Raw genomic sequence first — 23,784 nt, 5'->3', positions numbered from 1 at the left:
TATCTGTCTTATAAACTCTTAACAGCTCAAGAAAGACAGATGCCAACTCAAAGCATGTATGCTTCCAATATAACCCCTTTATACCAGTGTTTCCCACACATTCATTTGTTGCGGCCCATCACAATATCAACATTGGCCGCCACATAGATTTTCTATTTTTGGAGCCGTGCATCCCGTTCTCACTCAAGACAGCACTCCCGTCAGTGAATAGCATGATGTCATATACTCCATTACAGTGGATGGCGGTGTGGTTTTTAGTCAACCGGTAAAACCAACGAAAAAGAGGAGGACTATTTAACACGGTTGGCGAGTTATTGTCTTTTTTGATGTACGCATTACATGAGAAACTCTCAGGAACTCAGATCTGTCCATTGTGCATCAGTTTGTCTTGCATTGCAAGCCTTGCGCCTTACCTTCTTCTGTTTCTTGCCCAGAAGACTGAGTTCCAGGTTGATGTGGTTGAACTCCCTGACGAGTTTGCCACGGGGGCCCTTGACGATCACTGTCCGGCCCTTCAACCTCACCTCGACTGAACCACCACACAGCAAGAAGAAGAGACAAAAACACATCCAGGGTCAGAAGCCACACTCCACAGATGTTACCGATTGCAAACAGGCATCTCAGGATTATCTGCAATAATCACCAGTTTCTTACCATTGTCGGGGATGTCGACAGTCTGACTGCTGAGAATGGTCTTCATTCTGAAGAGACAGAAACAAAGCTTTAGTTATTGCTCTGAAGCATCCTGTGATTGTGACATTTACTTTCCACAGCTAGCTATGACATGTAGACTTGTTCTGGGCTGGTCTAACATAGTACATCACAGCTACACTAACATCTTCAGTGTGAAACACGTTTCTCTGACAACAGAGCAACTGTGTCGCTGAATACTGAATACTGAAATTTAGTGCCTAGCATGAACAACTGATCACTGCCACACTGCATTATCGCAACTAGCATTAGCGCAAATGCTAATGGGAGCTACATGCGACAGTGAGGTCCGAGTCACCCATGTGTTATTACTTTATAGATAAAATTATGCAACATGTTGGTGGGCTTGACTAACAGCTGAATCCATACCATTAATATACTATAATAATACTGTTCAACCCGCTGCGGCCTTCAGCACGAACAGAGCCGCGACCTCCGGCCTCACTGACGGCAGAATCAGCCCCCAAACAACCAACATATTTCCTAACAAACCTAAATTAAAGGCAAAATACAGCTTGTGTAGTGAAATATAATACTATCCACAAATAAGGATGGAAAATTAAGCCCAACTTGTGTTTAATTGACACAGATGGAATTAGATGAAACCCAAGGAGTAAATTTTTCGGCTATCCTCACCTCGCCGGTAGCAGAGGAAAGGAGGAAGGAAGGACGTCACGACGCAGATGTAGAGCACGTACGTGCCGTCATCAGTCGCGACCAGACAATCGACGAACCTCACAAAATTTAAGTTGTACAGTTAGCAAAGTCGGTTTTTACCTCGAACAAATATTTAGAAATCAGCTAAACATTAGCTGTAAAATCGGGAACGAAATCCACCTGGCATGACTTTTTTTTTTTTAACCGGGAGGTTTTAGTAACATTCGTCATATTAGCTCTGCCGCGTTCAAGTGATATCGAAAATAGCGCAACTTCGATCAGCTGAGTGGGAAAAACCGTTCACATCAGCCTTGTATTTCCGAATCCGAGATATAGTGAAGGTAAAAGGTACATTTAAGGGTCAAGGGTTTAAAAAACAACATAAAGTTTGAGTCCTGCTACATCTTCATTTTTTAGACAATGGAGTTTTGATGATGAGTTCAGGACTCTCGCAGCCTGGGGAATGAAGCTGCTCTGTAGTCTGGTTGTATGGCAGCGGATACTTGTGTGTCTTTTGCCAGATGGCAGCAGGGTGACCAGACTGTGGCTGGGGTGGGTGTTGTCTTTTAGTATCCTTTGGGCTCTGTGCAGTAGAGATGGGATTTATGGCTCTTTGAGGGGAGCCTGATCTTGGGGAGCTGTTCCTTTCAAAGAGCCGTTCAAAAAACTGGCTCATTTGACTTATTTTTATATTTATTAAGTTTTAAGAAGCCAGCCTGGCGGTAACTCATTTTATCTTCGAAATAATCACTGGGAGGTATGATGGGGTAAGATTTGGAACAAAATAATACAAAATTAGATATCCCACCAATATTTGAGTTTGAATTATTCTGAAATATTGAACCAGACTTAAAAGAAATATTTTTCTGACAAATATTGCATTTTGCCTTACTGTCTTCCACAAGAGAAAAGTGCATCCAAATGCTGCTCCGTTTCCTTTGGCTCATTTTGTCCAAACAACGACGTCACGACACACGACAGACTGACTGTCCTCCTCCTAATTAAGACCGCTGCAGCTGCTCTGCTCTCCGAGGCAGGGGCAGTCATGTGTTTCTGGGTTTTTTTTGTTTGTTTTTTACGCAAAGGCAGCTTGCACAACTCAGGTGGTGTCATGCTACATTTGCATATCAAATCAGCACCGTGCAGCTTGGCTGCGCTCCTCCCCATGTAACTTTTTTTCCCTTCCTGTTCTCTGTCCCACTCAGGGGAGGAGCAAAGGAGGAGCTTTTGTGTGGATCTGCGTGAAACACACAGTGATATTAAAAAAATAAAAAAAGAACGGTTCCCAGCTGCGACTCGGTTCCCATCGTTCATGTTAACGAGCCGTTCAAAAGAATCGGTTCGTTCATGAACGTCACAACACTACTGTGCAGACATCTCACTTCACCGATGTCACTGTTGCTCTGTCGTTGGGTACCAGTGATGTTCTGGGCCGTTCACAAACCGCACCAGTTTGTGATGTTTCATGTCAGGATACTTTCTATGGCTCCTCTGTCAAAGTTGACCACAATCTCGCTCCAGAAGTTAGTCTAAGTCTGAGTTTCTGTCAGAAGTGGAGCCTTTTCTGTGCTTTTTTAACCAGATGTGTGCTGACTAAGACAGGTTCTCAGTAGCCCCATTCACACTGCCCTTTCAGTGTGGGAATCATGCGCTGATTCTCCGGATCGTAGTCTGTGTGAAAGTTACAGATGTGGAGAGGGGGGACAGTTTCACTGCGGCTCTGATGTCCCCTTTCCGAGGTAGTATCAGAGCCGCAGTAGAGGCGAGCCGGCGTCTGTGTGAATGGAAAAGCCCAGAGGCGTGGATAAGGGGTGTGTCGATCTGATGGTGTTCACAGTCTGATAACTAAACAGATCCTTCACTCATCAAATAAAAGAGAAATGACCAACAAAGCAACGTTACAGGACCAAACAACAGTACTGTGGTCACTGGTAGTGTCTTTGGCAACTTATATGAGGAAAGAAAATCCGCAGTTATACGTGGAAAAGTGTCTGTCGTCAGTGTTGGGCAGTAGCGTCGCTACAAGTAGCGGCGTTACTAGTTTAACTACATTTCTCAGTAGCGTGGTGGTAGCGTCGCTGTTTTCTGAATCAAATAGCTTTTCAGTAGCTTAGCTCTTTTATTAACCAAGTAGTGCGGTAGCGTCCACACAAGCTACATTTTTACAAACATCTCTGAAGCTCAGCGTAGCGGAGCTTTCTGCTGCGGTCTGAAATAAAAGGATCAGTCAGTGACGCCACCGCCATACACGGCCGTGTATGTGGAGCCGACAGAAGCACTTCCGTATGACGGTGACATCACGGACCAATCCTTGGGCTGGCTACAACGTCTCTGCTGCAGGGGAATACAGACAAGTTAGCTTGCTTGAGTGAGTTACGTTACTTGATGGAAAGATGGCAGAGGGTGAGGAGGACGGAGACGAATTGATCCCGAGGGAGTCGCCGTGGCCGTACCTCGAGAAATACATGAGTTTGAATGAAACAACAGAGAAAAATTATGTGTTCAGGTGCTTGCTGTGCAACCCCAAGAAGAAGCTGCTCTCAACGTCCAAGACTTGCAAAAGACAAACTTAAATAATAAACAAATACAGTAACGTTACATATAGGAGGTAAGAGGTGGGGAAATGAGGGAACAGAGAAACACAAAATCAAAGTATGGTGGTTAGTCAAAATTATCAGCTTAAAATGTATGTAGATATAGCTACTAGTACAGAGTGGGCCTAATAAAAATACCACTTTTGAAACTGCCAGTTATATGGGATACTGGTAGATGGATAGAGTACTTTATTAATCCCAAAGGGAAATTAAAGTGTTACAGCCACTTGACATGATTCAAAATACAAAAACAATGAGAAACAAATACAATTAAAAGGCTGAATTATATAAATAACTAAATAGACTAACTCAAATATAAAATATAAATATAAAAGCTGAAACTAGAATACAGCCTAGAGAACCCTAACGAAAACTATAACTATAATATACTATTTGCTGAGTATACACTGTTTAATTATGTTAATGTGCTACAGTGTAGGACACTGTACATTAGTGCAAGTCAGGTGGATATTGCTATGGTAGTAAGGTGCATGATTGTCCATGGATGTTAGAATTAAGTGTGCATTGATAGTTGAATAATACAATATACAAAATTGTAGAATTTTATTTCTTTTGTAGCTGGTCCACCCAACTAAAATGGCCTCCATGGAAATGGAACGTGAGCTGATTGACAGTTTTATTGATCACTGAGATAGCTTTGCCTTGGAATGAAGTTGTTCCAATATAAAAAAAAAAAATAGCTTCGATGTAGTTAAACTACTTTTGCCATGTTGCTGTAGCTTAGCTTGCTACATTTCTCTGGGGGGTAGCTTCGGTGTAGTGAAGCTTAATTTAATGTAGAGTAACTGGTAGCTTAGCTCACTACACTTTCCAAGTAGCTTGCCCAACACTGTCTGTCGTCCTGTCAGTCCTACCAACTCTTTGTCACATTTCTGCCCGTAAAACAGCGTCTGTCCTCGGCAAAAAACTTTAACTCACCATGTGTTTGTCTCCTTCCACTATTGTGTTGTTGTAGTTACTGTCTTAAAAAAAATCATCAAAACGGTCAGCCCTCCCGACCGAGACTTCAGTGAACTTTCCCCCAGAAAACAGCCTCCCTCCCTGCGAGTGAGAGAGCCAGACAGCGTCCTGTTTACAGGTGGCGATTATGTAATTATGTAATTTAAAACGAAAAACGTAATTTATGTCACTTTCCAGGATGCATGGTGGGTCAGGATCTCAACCACAACACATTATAACAGCATCCATATGATTATAAACAGTTAGCCGATGCATGTTTAAATTAACAGGTGGACACCGAGGGAAACACGTTGGAAAAGAACACACAGATATCAACGTCATAATGTGTACTGTCACGCAGCGCCAGCATGCTGTATGAATCGACACACTAGAGTGGCTTTAAGCCGAAGCGGCTTGGTTCAGTGTGAACAAACAAAGGCGGAGAAATGGTGAGCCTTAGCTGCAGCGATAATGCACAGTCTCTGTGTGCCAGACATCAGGAGTTCTCTTGATGTCTGGGAGTGCAGTCATGGTTGTATAATGTGAACAGGAGGGGAGGTTTGACATCTATCTTGCTTGGTGGGAAAAACTATCGGAGTGTCAATAAATAAAAAGGCTCTAAGTCACTGTCGCTTGCAGTTACATTGAAATTAAATTCAGTATTATTACTGATTGCCTCAAGGGCGTAACAGTGGTATTGACATTCAGGGGTTCCAAATGAGAGCCCTCTGTCAGAGTTTTTAATTTCCCTATGATACTTCTATGTAAATATTCGTACATTTAGATCTTAGTTCAGAGCTGCCAACTTTTCAGTTTAGTTTGGAGCAAGATTTAATGTGGGTGAAGTCTGCAGGGCTGGGGTCAGGGACATCACTCCTCAACGCCCAGGAATTTTGTTTCAAAATAAATCTACAATCATTGCATGAAAATTAAATGAAGGAATGAAAATGCATTGTTCAAGAGGATCCTTGAGGAAAATTTTGTCCAGGAAACAATCAGATTTTATTAAAGGTGCATTATGCAACTTTTCTAAGCGGCCTATAAACAAATAGAGACAGAGCTCTTGATACAAGGAATAGCATCTTGCAAGAGCTCAGGCTCAGACTACATGAGTTTAGGGCCAATTTAATCCTAATTCTCTGGTACACTCTGGTCTCGGGCCTCGGTTGGTACTATTGTTAGTAGTATTATACCTGTGCCAATGCGCGTGCATGTGAGAAAAATGCGTGTGCGTGACCTGTTTTTCTCTAATGTTTACACATGCAAATGTAAACATACGTCTTTCAAGTACATCTTGAAATTCATGTTTGGTTTTAGGATTAAGACTTGGTCGGTAAACCCCTCACAATACAAGATAATCTGGGCTGAACAATAGTAGTATTATACCTGTGCCAATGTGTGTGCATGTGGAATATGCTGTTTGAGTTGAAGAATGTTGGTTAAATATATATATATATATATATATATATATATATATATATATATATATATATATATTTATATATCAAACTGGTGTTTCTTAGTAACTTGTTACATCCAGCCTGAATACTATTCAAGTGTCCCCATCACTGGTGGGGGTCAAAAACAGGCAATTGGCGGGATTACTTACACCTTCAGATGTTTCTAGTGGGACATAGTGTGTGTTCAAGAGGATCCTTGAGGAAAATTTTGTCCAGAAAACAATCAGATTTTATTAAAGGTGCATTATGCAACTTTTCTAAGCGGCCTATAAACAAATAGAGACAGAGCTCTTGATACAAGGAATAGCATCTTGCAAGAGCTCAGGCTCAGACTACATGAGTTTAGGGCCAATTTAATCCTAATTCTCTGGTAGACTCTGGTCTCGGGCCTCGGTTGGTACTATTGTTAGTAGTATTATACCTGTGCCAATGCGTGTGCATGTGAGAAAAATGCGTGTGCGTGACCTGTTTTTCTCTAATGTTTACACATGCAAATGTAAACATACGTCTTTCAAGTACAACTTGAAATTTATGTTTGGTTTTAGAATTTAAAGGTGACATATTATGCTCATTTCTGCTTGTTGACATGGTTCCTTGATGTCTAAATGGAATGATAGTAACATGCTTTGGTCGAAAAACCGAAGGATTGAGCACAGCAGGGGTGTTTACACACCAGTTTCACAGCCCTGTTTTAAGCGGCTGGTTTGAGTGCCTTTCCCTTTAGAGGTGATGAGCTACTGCATGCGCCGCCCACCTCTTCCTGCCAGGCGGAAGACGTGAGGACAGCATCGCGTGACCATGGCAACAAGCTATACACATTTGCGAAGCAACTTTTCTGTGTCCATGCCTGCATATAACTGATAGTAGCACAGCAGACATGTAGCAGCTAACCCCTGTCACCGGCTCCAAAACAAAGTAGTGATTGCTTTACTGCAGGTAACGTGCAGGTCACTGTCCTTTAGCACAACATGCTAATGAATTAACGTAGCTCACCGTCCGCGAAAAACTGAGACGATTTCATACAATCTCCTCTGCGTGTTCATGGCCGAGCAGTGGTTCACCGGCCGGTTAGAAGCGATAAAATCTCAATATCCTAATTCATTTTCTCAATTCACTGTCATGTTTTAAAAGAGTGTTGATATGACAAATTAACGTTTGGTAACATTAACATTATCATGAATACTACAGCCAGTAAGCCCAACGTTGATAACTTCACGTTAGTTCAGCCTCATATTTACATCGACGGTTAGCGTTAGCTCGTGTGCTAAACGGCCAAAGTAACACAAACTACACTGTTTTTTAAATACTTACAGCTCCATCATTGACAGTGGGTATGGATCCATCTTTTAAGGGACAATCTTGTTGCCAGTCCAGCGTCCAGTCCTGACCCTGGTTGCTGAAGCAGTCCGGCGTGAAGTGACTGGCACAGACCGTAACGCTTTTGCTCACTGAAGCTGGGACGTTTCCCTGATAAATAAAATGTAGCCGCTTCGCTCTGATATCCTCTTTGGTAGGGAGGCGATGTAGCGAAACAGGAGGATCCGTGCATCCGACGACAGAGCAGCAGTGCTCGGCTTTCGGGTTGTACATGGTAGCGGTCAGGCTGTCACGTACAAGTGAAGTGAGAACGAGAAAATGGCGGATCCTCGTTCAGGTAGCTGGCGAAGTGTGGGAGGAGATAGCCAGCGCGAGGACTGGAGTATGCAAAAGACCGGATTGTGACGTCACAATCAGGTCGAAATCCAAACGGCTCGTTTAGAGACTCAATCCCTGACTCCGGTAGTTTACGAAACATTGACTTAGTTGTCGAAAAATCATGCTTAAGGGGTGGGGAGGCACTCTGGATGAGCAAATATACATACTAAAGCAAGGAAAAAGTGAGTTTTGCATAATATGTCCCCTTTAAGACTTGGTCGGTAAACCCCTCACAATACAAGATAATCTGGGCTGAACAATAGTAGTATTATACCTGTGCCAATGTGCGTGCATGTGGAATATGCTGTTTGAGTTGAAGAATGTTGGTTAAATATATATGTATATTTATATATCAAACTGGTGTTTCTTAGTAACTTGTTACATCCAGCCTGAATACTATTCAAGTGTCCCCATCACTGGTGGTGGTCAAAAACAGGCAATTGGCGGGATTACTTACACCTTCAGATGTTTCTAGTGGGACATAGTGTGTGTTCAAGAGGATCCTTGAGGAAAATTTTGTCCAGAAAACAATCAGATTTTATTAAAGGTGCATTATGCAACTTTTCTAAGCGGCCTATAAACAAATAGAGACAGAGCTCTTGATACAAGGAATAGCATCTTGCAAGAGCTCAGGCTCAGACTACATGAGTTTAGGGCCAATTTAATCCTAATTCTCTGGTACACTCTGGTCTCGGGCCTCGGTTGGTACTATTGTTAGTAGTATTATACCTGTGCCAATGCGCGTGCATGTGAGAAAAATGCGTGTGCGTGACCTGTTTTTCTCTAATGTTTACACATGCAAATGTAAACATACGTCTTTCAAGTACATCTTGAAATTCATGTTTGGTTTTAGGATTAAGACTTGGTCGGTAAACCCCTCACAATACAAGATAATCTGGGCTGAACAATAGTAGTATTATACCTGTGCCAATGTGCGTGCATGTGGAATATGCTGTTTGAGTTGAAGAATGTTGGTTAAATATATATATATTTATATATCAAACTGGTGTTTCTTAGTAACTTGTTACATCCAGCCTGAATACTATTCAAGTGTCCCCATCACTGGTGGTGGTCAAAAACAGGCAATTGGCGGGATTACTTACACCTTCAGATGTTTCTAGTGGGACATAGTGTGTGTTCAAGAGGATCCTTGAGGAAAATTTTGTCCAGAAAACAATCAGATTTTATTAAAGGTGCATTATGCAACTTTTCTAAGCGGCCTATAAACAAATAGAGACAGAGCTCTTGATACAAGGAATAGCATCTTGCAAGAGCTCAGGCTCAGACTACATGAGTTTAGGGCCAATTTAATCCTAATTCTCTGGTAGACTCTGGTCTCGGGCCTCGGTTGGTACTATTGTTAGTAGTATTATACCTGTGCCAATGCGCGTGCATGTGAGAAAAATGCGTGTGCGTGACCTGTTTTTCTCTAATGTTTACACATGCAAATGTAAACATACGTCTTTCAAGTACAACTTGAAATTTATGTTTGGTTTTAGGATTAAAGGTGACATTATGCTCATTTCTGCTTGTTGACATGGTTCCTTGATGTCTAAATGGAATGATAGTAACATGCTTTGGTCGAAAAACCGAAGGATTGAGCACAGCAGGGGTGTTTACACACCAGTTTCACAGCCCTGTTTTAAGCGGCTGGTTTGAGTGCCTTTCCCTTTAGAGGTGATGAGCTACTGCATGCGCCGCCCACCTCTTCCTGCCAGGCGGAAGACGTGAGGACAGCATCGCGTGACCATGGCAACAAGCTATACACATTTGCGAAGCAACTTTTCTGTGTCCATGCCTGCATATAACTGATAGTAGCACAGCAGACATGTAGCATCTAACCCCTGTCACCGGCTCCAAAACAAAGTAGTGATTGCTTTACTGCAGGTAACGTGCAGGTCACTGTCCTTTAGCACATCATGCTAATGAATTAACGTAGCTCACCGTCCGCGAACAACTGAGACGATTTCATACAATCTCCTCTGCGTGTTCATCATAGACGGATTATCATGACCATGGGCCCTGGACACAAACTCGCCACGGGCCCCTGTCTACACACGCAAACAGTGCGCGCGGAACGGCGGCACATAACACCGGGCAACACACAACCACACAAAAATAACTGTAATTTTAGGTCTGTTTTATTTGGCACGTGCCACGTACAGCACAATAAACATATTATGGGAGAGACAGCAAGCGCACAGCCAGTCCTCGCAGTATTATAGAGTAAAACACACCTTAATTAAAATATAGGCAACCATATGACACAAATCGTTAAAGTAATAAAGGCAACATGAATCAACATCAGTAAAGAGCCACAGCTAGGACCACACAAAACCACAGTGAGACTCACCTAAAACGTAGGCTTTTTCCGGGCTTTCTTTGATGAGAAGTCCTTTATCAGATCATCAAAGTTCATGTCTCGAACGAGTTCGGACTCTATAGCCATGAGTGATAAACTGTTCAGGCGTCTCTGGGTCATTTTTGTCCTTAGTTCATTTTTTATTCTGGCCATTTGAGAGAATGACCGTTCTCCCTCGCAGTATGTCACAGGAAGCGTCAGATACAGTCTTATGGCAATGTACACATTAGGAAATGTTGACTGTAATCCACAATCAAGTATTGTTTTCAGACATTTCGGTGGAGGCACATTCTGTCCGTCTGATCTGATGAAAGCTCTGAAGTGAATCAGTTCATTTCCAAGTTTGATGTCAAGGTCAGCGGGATAGGCAGAGGCAAGTGAGTTCATGAAAAGAACACCAAACAGATCACACAGGTGCTTGTATGCATCAATTCTGTGACTGAGGCAGCTGACTAACTTATCGATAGCCACATTGAATGTTTCTATTTGGAATTTGCTTTTCCCATCAAATACCGCATCTTTTTCTGCGCTGTCATCCTCAAACCGTTTGCGCTTTCTGGTGCGCTGGAGGTCATATTTGTACATCTGGCACACGCCTGGCACAGCTAAGGCTTCCCTTTCAAAGTCTGTGAAAAGACCTTTCTGTGCTAATACAAAATCACGCAGAGATTTAAGAAGGCGCACAGCTGTCATGAGGTCTATGTCGACTTTTTGGAGCTGTAAACTTGTCAGTTGGAAACGAGCCAGAATTGTATTCCAGAAATTAGCCATGAACGCAGTTTCCAGTTTATTTAATTTTACAGCAAGTGTCCTGGCCTCACTTCGGGTGTCTCTTTTCTCAGTTTCATCTTCAGCTATGCTCTCCAATGCCTCCCTTATTTTAACATAGTTTTGCCAAAGAGCTTTAGTCGAGTCAGCTCGGCAGCTCCACCGAGTGTTTGACAGTGATTTTAATGTTAAGTCTATGTGAATATCAGAGTTCCGAAAAACTCGCTCCCACCTGTGAGTGGATCCTGCGCAAAATGTGTACAAGGATTGTAATAAATCAAAATACTGTCCCACTTCTAGACTGCTTCCCTCTATGCTGTTCACACCCACTAAATTTAGAGAATGCGCAGCACAAGGCACATAGTGGATTAATGGGTTTTTTTGCTTCAAATGTGCCTGCAGTCCATTGTACCGGCCCGACATGTTGCTGGCATTATCGAATGATTGGCCTCTACAGTTAGATAAATCCAGCCCAAGATTCTCCACCATGGCAGTCACACAATCTGCTAGACTTTGGCCTGTATGGCTCTGAATTGGCTCAAATGCCAGGAAACGCTCCACTCTGTTACCTTGCTTGCTAACAAATCTGAAGATAAATGTTAACTGATCAACATGAGAGAGGTCGGGAGTGGAATCTACAATGACAGAGAAATACTTTGCATCACGGAGCTCTTCTGCAATTACCTGCCTGGTTTTTTCTCCCATCATGTCAATAAACTCTTCACATATTGTTGACAACAAATATGAGACGCTCCCTCTGCCCTTCTGGCCATATGTTTTTATATGCTCTGCCAGAAATGGGTCAAATTGGGATATTAACTCTAATATTCCCAAATAGTTGCCGTTATTTGGTGATCCAATGAGCTCGTCATTCCCTCTGAATGCCAGTCCTCTTTCTCCTAAAAACTTGATCACTGCCACCACACGTCGGAGAACATCCTTCCAATATTCCCTCGCATCCGAAGTTTGCTTTATCAGCGCTGAGTCGATTGCGCCAGATCCACTCATCCTCTGCATCAGTGTCAGCATGTTGGACATATGGACTGGGCTCCTCGCAAAAACCGTCCACAAATGCATTTTTTGTTGCCCCAAAAATTTTGCAGGCAAAGCAAAAGACATGTCCAGTTGATGGTGAATACACCAACCATTCACGTGGTGCTAGTTGACCATTTGGCAGGCGACTGCACATCATGTCATTAGTTAATGAACGAACCCGACCACCTAGTCCACAGTCTCTCGTCGATGCAGGATATTTCCTTCGTCTGTTGTGAAATGAAGAGGGCCCTCTTTCAATAAGAACACTCTTTACTTTGCCACTGAATATATTTCCCCACAGCGCAGGATCAGTAACAGTTTCACACCAGGAGTCTTCATCATCATCCCTCTGCTGTACCGCACTCTCAGGTTCGTTCCCGGCCGCCAATATCTCATCCACTGGCGATGTGACAGGACTTAGCTCGGTCTGACCTGTCTCGGCCGCCACCGCCAGGCTGCTGCCCACCGTAGTAATGCTAGTGCTAGCATTGTCCGCTGCAGTTGTGGTACTGACACCGCTGCTGTCAGTACCATCACCTTGCCTCACTTTTCTGGTGAAAAATGTTGAGATGGACGGAATTTGCTGCAACAAAGAGACATCTTTGGCTTCTTTTTCTTTTCTTTGCTTTCTTTTAGCTGCTCCACTCAGCGCTCGATTCTCCATTTTGAAAACGCATTGTATGTTTGACCTCCAGCGTGCGTACGTCATTGTGTCATCACACATTTAATCTTATAATTTCTCAAAAATTCAAATTATTTTATTATCATACTACATTTTCAAAACCATATCCATTCCAATATATATTTTTTTATTCTTTTATTTTATTTTTTTTACTAAAAAAACAAACAAAAAAACTCTGAAGGCCAAGGGCCCCCATTGGCTCTGGGGCCCTGGGCACACGCCCACTTTGCCCATGCGGTAATCCGTCTATGGTGTTCATGGCCGAGCAGTGGTTCACCGGCCGGTTAGAAGCGATAAAATCTCAATATCCTAATTCATTTTCTCAATTCACTGTCATGTTTTAAAAGAGTGTTGATATGACAAATTAACGTTTGGTAACATTAACATTATCGTGAATACTACAGCCAGTAAGCCCAACGTTGATAACTTCACATTAGTTCAGCCTCATATTTACATCGACGGTTAGCGTTAGCTCGTGTGCTAAACGGCCAAAGTAACACAAACTACACTGTTTTTTAAATACTTACAGTTCCATCATTGACAGTGGGTATGGATCCATCTTTTAAGGGACAATCTTGTTGCCAGTCCAGCGTCCAGTCCTGACCCTGGTTGCTGAAGCAGTCCGGCGTGAAGTGACTGGCACAGACCATAATGCTTTTGCTCACTGAAGCTGGGACGTTTCCCTGATAAATAAAATGTAGCCGCTTCGCTCTGATATCCTCTTTGGTAGGGAGGCGATGTAGCGAAACAGGAGGATCCGTGCATCCGACGACAGAGCAGCAGTGCTCGGCTTTCGGGTTGTACATGGTAGCGGTCAGGCTGTCGCGTACAAGTGAAGCGAGAACTAGAAAATGGCGGATCCTCGTTCAGGTAGCTGGCGAAGTGTGGGAGGAGATAGCCAGCGCGAGGACTGGAGTATGCAAAAGACCGGATTGTGACGTCACAATCAGGTCGAAATCCAAACGGCTCGTTTAGAGACTCAATCCCTGACTCCGGTAGTTTACGAAACATTGACTTAGTTGTCGAAAAATCATGCTTAAGGGGTGGGGAGGCACTCTGGATGAGCAAATATACATACTAAAGCAAGGAAAAAGTGAGTTTTGCATAATATGTCCCCTTTAAGACTTGGTCGGTAAACCCCTCACAATACAAGATAATCTGGGCTGAACAATAGTAGTATTATACCTGTGCCAATGTGCGTGCATGTGGAATATGCTGTTTGAGTTGAAGAATGTTGGTTAAATATATATATATATTTATATATCAAACTGGTGTTTCTTAGTAACTTGTTACATCCAGCCTGAATACTATTCAAGTGTCCCCATCACTGGTGGTGGTCAAAAACAGGCAATTGGCGGGATTACTTACACCTTCAGATGTTTCTAGTGGGACATAGTGTGTGTTCAAGAGGATCCTTGAGGAAAATTTTGTCCAGAAAACAATCAGATTTTATTAAAGGTGCATTATGCAACTTTTCTAAGCGGCCTATAAACAAATAGAGACAGAGCTCTTGATACAAGGAATAGCATCTTGCAAGAGCTCAGGCTCAGACTACATGAGTTTAGGGCCAATTTAATCCTAATTCTCTGGTAAAATCTGGTCTCGGGCCTCGGTTGGTACTATTGTTAGTAGTATTATACCTGTGCCAATGCGCGTGCATGTGGAATATGCGCGTGCATTTGAGGAAAATGCGTGTGCATGAGGAAAAATGTGTGTGTGTGTGTGTGTTTATGACCCATAGCATTCTCGTGTGTGTGTGTGTGTGTGTGTGTGTGTGTGTGTGTGTGTATAAACACCTTTCGAAGGCCTTTCTGATGTGTATTAGAGTTAGCCATATGGTGGGTTACTTACACCTTCAGATGTCTCTAAGGGGGGGTATAGTGTATTAGTCTGTGACAGTTGTCGTGGGAAAACAAACTCTGTGTTTTACACATCGATGTTAACCTGAATCGTCTCCCCAAAGCCAAAATCCCCTTTTACACTTCAGGCAGCCACTCTGTCTGCAAATAAGGTACAACTTGTATGTGTGTATGTATGTGTGTGTGTGTGTGTGTCCCCCTGCTGATGTGTGGGAGGGTGTGACCACACCTCCTGTCTTGGTCCCTCCCTGGGTCCCTCCCTCTGTTTAACTGTATATATAAGCCTTGGTCATTTGTGTTCATTTACCCTTGGATTTCTTCCAAGCAACAAGGGACCCTTCGCAGTCATGGCAAACGGTGGATGTGTGGATCTGGACCAGGCCTGTGTTGTTGATGGTATGTCACCCCCTGCATACCCTAATGTCGACGTTGTGGACCCTCCTCGCCATCCCAAAAAGAGACGTGTGATGGGTGCCCTTACTACCAATGCTAGCGCTGCTTCAGGGTCGGGCTGGATCTAGAATACTTGGGTCTAAATGGGTATGTTTACTCTGTAAAGTGTTACGAAGGAAGAGTTAGGTTGGGTGTTGGATGGCAAACGTGTGTTGGAATTGTGGATGATGATACACGAGGGTGTAGTATGTCTGTGAAAGATTGGAAGTTGTTTCGTTCTGTTGTCTGCTCAGACCTTGATCAGCCTGGCTTTCCTGAGACAGTTTATGTGTCGCAGATGGTCAGCGCTACAGGTCCGGAGCTTTATCGGATCGTAGCTGATCGTTTTTTCCGACTGCAAGACGATTTTGTTTTTCTCAGTGTGTGTGAAGGTAGGGAGAGGTTGATTGCGACCAGAGGGCTCCAAGAATGGAAAAGACAGCCGTATCCTCTCACACTTGGAGAATATGACTCATGGTTCAAAAACGTTTTCTTTATCCAGTGGTGCGACTGGCGAGCTCTGCAAAGGTTGTTTGGAGAAGTTGACGAGGCCATCAAAAAAGACAGAATCAATAGTAGTAATGAGAGTATTAGAAAACGCCTTGTTTTTGATGATATGTCGCCTGGTATCCAGCGTGACCAGCCTCCTACCTTGTGTAGGCCGAAAATCATCAGACACTCCGACTACTGAGAACAAATGGCAGGCATATTATGTATAATTTTTGTTTGCAATCATACTTATATGTTAATGTTTATTTCTACTCTATATCTAAATATGATGGGTTTTTTTGTTTTTTTTGTTTTATCAGAGTACAGCCCTGCATCTCCAAGCCTCTTCCAATCACCTCCTTCATCTCCTCTTAAGCCGTCACTGTTTTGGCCACATCCGTGGTCACCTTCGTCATCTACACCTTCATCTCCTACATTTTCATCTACTCCAGCTGGTCCATATCCGGTGATACAGACACCCCCTTCATCTCCCTCCACTCCATCTCTGCTGGTGCGGACCCCTTCACCTTCTCCCTCTGACTCACAAGATGTGATTTGTGACACACAAGATGTGGCTAGTATCCAAAACAACAGGGTGCTGTCTATCGTGTTCATTGATGGGGTTAAAACCATTGTCCTACACCTCCTCAACATTGTTGTATACAGGTATTGGGAGGAGCTCTGTTATGGCTGTCAGATCAACCACCCCAGTCAGAAGCATCATGAGTGTGTGTTGGGAATCCCTGACTTTTTCTGTGAGAGTCGGTTTGACCAGCTTACAGAGAGACTGTGGACTGACCGTTTTATCCCAGCCATTCAGCGCTTTTTGACTTCAAAACGCATCTATGTCGACGAAGACAGAATCCAAGGGGCTGTAGAAGCTATTCTACATGAGCTGAAATCAGTGGAGAAGATCACGGATAAAATCAAGGAAATGTATGACACAAAGATTGGTGATGACTATAAGAAAATAGTACAACTACGTGTTATAAGTGACTATTGGAGAGGACTACACCATTGAGGTGTACTGTAACAACAACAACGTAAAGTAGCATCAACACTTGCTATACGTTTTTTATTTTTATTCCTTTTTGTTTATTATTCCTTTTTTTTTGTTTAGTGTGTGTGTGTGTGTGTGTGTTTAAAAATGAAAACAATTGTCTAACTGTGAAATAAAAGCCTGTGTAAGAAACATATGCTGACCATTCCAGTCTCATCATTATCATGGAAAGCACACTGCAAAAGATTTATCATGATCCTGCTCATCCGGGTGGTCTTGGAAGTATCTACAAGCTTCGTAATGCCGTCAGGGATTCTACAGGGGTTACCCCTAGGCTAACAGATGTTAAACGTTTTTTACTGGGGCAAGACGTCTATACACTCCATGCCAAAGCTGCGAGACATTTTCCTAGGAACAGGGTTTTGGTTGGTGGTATTGATAAACAGTTCCAGATCGATTTAGTGGATATGGGTGAATATTCTACTGAAAATGATAGTGTGAGATACTTACTAACATGTATTGATGTGTTTTCTAAATTTGCGTGGGTCAGATGTCTTAAAAACAAATCAGGCATGTCTGTTACCAAAGCTTTTAACAACATTCTGAGCGAGGGCCGTATACCTACAAAACTCCAAACGGACAAGGGCACAGAGTTTTATAATATAACACTTTCAACAATTGTTAGATCAGTATAAAATCACCCATTTTTCAACACTACATGAGACTAAGGCTAGTGTGGTGGAACGTTTTAACAGAACCTTCAAGACTCGTATGTGGAGGTATCTATCATCTGTTAATTCGCGTAGATATGTAGACGTGGTCCAGGACCTTGTTGATGCCTATAACAATTCTCATCGTAGATCGATAAAGATGTCCCCCAGCTCTGTAAATAAAGACAACGAGACAAATGCGTGAGTCAGTCTTTAACAATTTATATAAGCTGAAACCGTCAAGAGCATCATCCTTTAAATTTAGTTTGGGGGATAAAGTGAGAATTTCAAAACTTCGTGGGGTGTTTAGAAAAGGTTACGAACAAACCTACACAGACGAGTATTTTACAATAGCCGCATGTATAGCAAGAGATCCACCTGTATACAGGCTATTAGATTGTGCGGGGGAAGTAGTGAAAGGTACATTCTACAAGCCAGAGCTACAACTAGTGATTATTGATAAAAACAAAACTTTTAAAATAGAAAAAATACTGTCCAGAAAGAAATTAGGTCGTAAAAATATGGTCTTTGTTAAATGGTTGGGGTAGCCTGAGAAATTTAACAGATATCGTAGATGTGTGATAAAAGGGGGTTTACTAACTCCTTACAGAGTCACTTTTGAATATTGGCTCGTGCGTATCAGAACTATGGAGAAAAACGGGTTTTATGTCACACTACCTAGTAATGCTTCACTACATGTATATCCAAATAACAAGATATGGCAATATAGGACTAAATTAGCTAAACCGATCCTGAACGAACCATATGAAGTCGGTGTTATTGAAGTCCAATATCCCCGCGTATGGAATAGTTTCCCAGCAGCGGATGCTGATGTGGATATCTATGACTATAAAACACAGAAGACATATACTATATCTCTAGCCGTGGGCTTCTATGATACTATACCTAGAATACTGAAAGAATTTAATTCAAAATGCATAGTAACCCCGCCGATATCCCGTCTAAGTCTGGTGTACAACAATATTACGAATTTTGTAAATTTTTCGGGGGCTGAAGGATATACTTTAACATTTAAAGGGCGTCTAGCAGAGCTACTAGGTCTCAATCCAGGGGAGCCGGTCAAAATACCTATCACCCTAAATTTTAGGAAACAATATACTGCTCCACACCCCGCCGATATTCATGCAGGAACGTATAATATATTTCTCTATAGCGATATTGTGGATTATCAACTATTGGGTGATAGCTATGTGCCACTTCTCCACTGTATAAATGTGTCGGACGAGATAAGGCGTATGCCCACTCTGACTTATGACAAGCCACACTACACATCACTCTCCAAATCAATTATTGATGATATAGAGATCTCGTTAAAAAACGATCAAAATCAGTATATACCTTTTGCATTTGGTAAAGTCATTGTCAAACTACACTTCAAACCTGTGAGGCAGTTTTTCTAATCACTAATTGGAGAAAATGATGGTAGATATATGACCTACTACATGAACCAGGCGGGGGGAGATTTACCAGGACTTATAGGGAGCAGTACTCAATACGGTAATGGGTTAGGGGGCATATTTCGTAGTCTATTCAGGATGGCAGTACCTTTGTTAAAAAGTGGGTTCAATCTGGCAAAACCCCACTTAAAAACAGCAGCCACAAACATTATGGGGGATGTTGTGTCGAATATTGCAAGAAATACACTATCAAGGCAACAGGAGGGGAGTGGTCTGATGGTGTATAGTAGAAGACCTTTGAAAAGACATCCTTCCAGACGAGGGCGTAGCCAAACGGGGGCTAAAAAACGTAAAATCGGTGTTAAAAGACACAAAGCCATCAAAAAGAAGGCAACCATCAAGAGACGCAGAGCTCGGATCAGTCGTTCCAGGACTTTGTCTAGAGACATATTTTAGGGTACAACTCTAGGAATACAACCATGGCGCTCATTCATAACCAGTCTGAAGAATGTGTGAAGACCGAGTTGGATCTGTTTACAGTACCCTACACTCAGACATCCATTGAGAAATCTACTTTTGTCGAAATCCCACCTATTTCTGCAATAACGGACACTGGACCTCTGGAATTTTACATATCGGCTAGTGGGGAGGATTACCTAGACCTTTGGATACACAGTTCAGTACCGGTTTGTTTTGTAAAGACACTAGTACTCATATGAACGATGCGTCTATAAATGGAGACAACACAGGGTTGGCGGCTAGAGGAGAATACACCGGAGACAGCAGAATCTTGGAGTTAATCGCCCCGATACACTCTGATTTGTTTTTCCAAGAAAAACTATTGCTAAATGGTGTCGATATTTCTCTGAAATTTATACGGTCTAAGGACAAATTTTCTCTTATGATGCCGGGAAATGTACAATTTCGAGTTAAGATTATGTCAGCCAGAGTATTTGTGAAAAAGATATCTGTTGCTCCAACTGTACGTCTGGCCCATAGCAGGGCTCTACAGCATACTATTGCTAAATACGCTATAGACAGAGTGGCTTTGAAAACTTTCTCCATACCTGCCGGAACCAAGGTGTGCAACCAAGAAAATCTCTATATTGGTCAGATCCCTAAATTTGTTATTGTTGGTTTTGTTGATAATGAGGGATATACAGGAAGTTATGCGTGCAATCCGTTTAATTTTGAGAACTTCGATACAGAGTTTATAAGTCTATACACCGACAGTCAGTCTTTTCCCGCAAAACCCTTTCAACCGTTCTTTCAGAGAGGTCAGTACACAAGAGAGTATCATCAGCTGATTCAGACCACCGGACGTCATCTAAAAGACAGATCGTTGGTCATATCACGTCAAGATTTCGGAGCCGGTTACACATTATTCTGTTTCAATTTGGAACCCGATGAAGGTTGTGCAGGGAATGTGTCACTAATTAAAACAGGCAATGTGAGGCTGGAAGCTCATTTCAGAGTTCCTCACCACACACTGTTAATCGTATTTGTTATTTTGTTTTCGATTCAGTTATCGAGATATCAAACAGGAGACAAGTATTGATGGATAACTACTAAAAATCATAATGAATACGATAGAATTAACTAGTATTGTTAGGAAAAGAATTATTAGGGGTACAGATTTTCTGGGGGTCCTAGCATGCGATCAGCTCCCTAAACACGGTGTTTATAAATATCCTGCTATGTTGATTGTAAACACGCAGCCCTCTAACATGCCTGGTGAACACTGGCTGGCTATTTATATTACAAAACATAAACAAGGATATTTCTTTGACAGTTTTGGTCACCCGCCTGACAAATTTCCAACGATGATAAATAATATTCTGATAAAAAACTGTACGGATGTATTTTATTCTGGAAAACAGGTTCAAAATAATCTCGCAACAACATGTGTCAAATAATTATAGAACACAATCTTATTTTAAGGTATCATTTTTTTTATTCATGTTTAAAAAATAATAATAATAATAATCATTTCATATATATATATGTGTGTGTGCGTGTATATATATACATACACATTCACATATACATGAAAATACTTTAAAAACAACAATGTACCATTGGCAGTGAGAAAAGAAAGGAAATACAGGTATATTGTCACTGACCACAACATTTATGTAGCAAACAATGGTATTTAATCAATAAAGAAGACAATTCAATCTAAACATAAAATTATACAAAATACGTAAAAAGAAAAAAATATAAAAGTAAAATATAAAATAAAATACATGTAAGACTGAAATCAAAAATTTAACCAGCTGGTGTCCCAACTACGTGATTTCAAACCCCTCAACCTCGGGGTCCTAAGAGGCGCACGGTATCTGGGTGTACTACTAGGACTCGTCCTTTTTCTCTCTCGATACGTGTCATGGGGTATAAAACTTGCATCACTCGGTGTGTCAGCGCTTCCTTTATATTCAGCAATAGCCCGTCGCACCATAGTGTTTGGGATAGCCGATAAAGGAATATTTAAAGTTTTTAGTTTTAGTTTTTTAGTTTTTTTAGTTTTTAAAAACATGTCCCACCCTATAGGTCTTGAAACATCTGAAACATTATGTGTAGCAGTAACACTTTTTACCTAATCGTATAGGTGTGAGCCTCGGACAGTGTGTTTGTCGACGACGATCTCACCCTGGTCTGTCCATGAAATCAAATTTTTTGATCGGGTTATCGCATCCAAAATGTATTCGGCGTTTTTTCTGCTCCTTTTAGGTACGTGCTTTAATACCTCTTCTGTGATTAAATCTTTTTTGTCAACGTCGTCAATACGTGGTGTGATATTGAGACTGGGACCGTTTGTATCATAACCTTCACTGACTGGCAGTGATAGCGTCAAGACGTTATTTTCACTCGCGTTCTGTTTTGCTAATACCAGGTATCGTTGTAGAATACCGGCATATTTGTTGGCCTTCTCATAAACGTTCGTGTCAGGTAGTTTTAGTACATCTATCATGGCTTTATCTAAGTCATTTTGCGCAATTTGCCTTATGGAACCAATGTTCTGCTCCTGCTGTTGTTTTTAAGGCGTCCAATTGATGCTGAGGGACCAGGAACATTTTTTGTGCGTGCTCCATTTCAACCTCTGTTAAAAAGACCGGCTATAAAGGGTATAGCTGCTCCTAGCAGGGGTAATAAAAAACCTCCAGTCTGATTGATAGTCTTTTTCTTTTTTAAAAGTTTGACTTTTTTATCAGCTACTAGTCTGATGATGGTTTTCTTTTTTTTTAGCTGTTTGTACTGTTTGTCCGTCAAAGGGATGTTGCCGCTTATTACATTGAGAGCTATTTCACACAGAGCATTCACAAAGTCAGCGCTTGCATGGCCCACAATGACCCTTCGTACACTCGGTGGCGATTTATATAACAACTCCAACAGAGCCAAATTCCTCTGCATACGTAACGACATTGTCACACCTTCTGCTTTTTAGAGATGTACACAACTGGACGATCTGATAGCACTGCAGTTCTGAGTCTTAGATAATCTGGTGTCTTGGCTTTATAATCAATAAGAAGATAGCCATATGCCGTGTTGGTTGCATCATTAAAAGCCACTAAAAAAAAATTGGTATTGCCTGGAAACATTTGTCGTCCTATTAATGTGATTTGGTATTTATCTCTAGGATTTTTAAACAAAACAAAGTAGTTGGTATTCAAACTAATAGTACGACTAGCCTTGCCTTGAATAAATAGATTTTGCACTAAATATATACAACTAAGATTCCTATGGTGAACGTATTTGGTAAAAACATTTTGTACTTCTATATTATTGCAGGCGTCATTCATTAAATCATCTATAATAAGCAGATTGTTTTTGTCTAGGGGTAACAATACATCATCACACAGAGATACGGGTAGACCATTCACAAAGTTAATGTCTCTCATCTGTAGTAGTTGATCATATAAAGGTTGCCAACACGAGTAAATGTATACAACATTGTCAAAAGGGTGTGAAATAACCCTCGATGCATTTTCAATAACACTCTTGACAAAATATGTCTTCCAACAGTTTGAAGGACCGCTCACCACCAGACTAAATGGATGTTGTAGTCTGTCATCAAACCCACGATCTGATCTAATATCCATAAGGAAGTGTAGTATAATCAGCCAACACCCTACGTTTGTTGTACACAACCTGAAACTTCTTTGTAACTGTGTCATTCTTGAGATGGAACCTCTTTTTGTCTCGTTTGATTGTTTCAGAAACAGTCACCATGTGTGCATCTGTATTCTGATTGGTCACAAAAGATTGTACTAGACCCAACAGAGACTCAGGGGTGACCACTGCAGAATTTTTAGCATTTAACGTCACCCCCTTGCATTTGACCTGCGTTTTGCCGTGTGCTGTGTGATAGGCATAGCACTTTGGACCCCCCGATACGAATTCGGTGATATAATCTTCTTCAGGGAGTCCGTACACATTACCATCATTCAGCTCATCAGTCAAATCACCCAGGTATTCACCTATGGGTGGGTTCCACTCCCCCGGCCGTGAAGTAAAAACAACGCTGTCAGTATCACAGTAAATAACACGTTGTTGTAACTTATCCAATACATCATAGAGCATGAGTCGTGCATGGGCTGTGGTCACAGCTCCTATAAAGATATTTACATCTTTAGTTCTGGAGGCCCTGACGTCAGCATGACACCATTGCACCATAGCTACATCGTCTGAGATGAAACAAAACTGCCGCACATCATGATGATCGCTAAACATCAGCTGTGTAAATCTGGCTGGTTCTGTTATCAACTCACAATTCGGCAGGTTATTCCTCATGCTAAATCTACCCCACAATGAGTTCAGAAGAAGCTTGTTGCAACTCCTCACCGCCTGGTTTACGCAGATTTTATCTGCATCTAGCTGGATGCCCTCCTTTTGGAGATAGTCATTGATGTATCTTTCTTTCTCCTCAGGTGTCTTGACATGTCCCGGATAAC

General features: G+C 41.8%; 1 protein-coding gene across 1 annotated transcript in view; it reads left to right on the top strand.

Annotated features, from left to right (window-relative positions):
* The first annotated feature begins 419 nt into the window (after positions 1 to 419).
* lias (lipoic acid synthetase) overlaps positions 420 to 23,784 on the top strand; it is a 37,216-nt gene continuing 13,851 nt past the window's right edge. Inside the window, exon 1 of the mRNA XM_073467324.1 lies at positions 420 to 574. Coding sequence (XP_073323425.1) covers positions 454 to 574 — 121 coding nt within the window. The 5' untranslated portion in view covers positions 420 to 453. The remainder of the gene's footprint in view (positions 575 to 23,784) is intronic.

The sequence above is a fragment of the Pagrus major genome, chromosome 1 (assembly GCF_040436345.1).
Source record: "Pagrus major chromosome 1, Pma_NU_1.0".
NCBI lineage: Eukaryota > Metazoa > Chordata > Actinopteri > Spariformes > Sparidae > Pagrus > Pagrus major.
The sequence above is the reverse complement of the archived record's forward strand: the minus strand, read 5'-3'. Positions and strand labels throughout refer to the sequence as shown.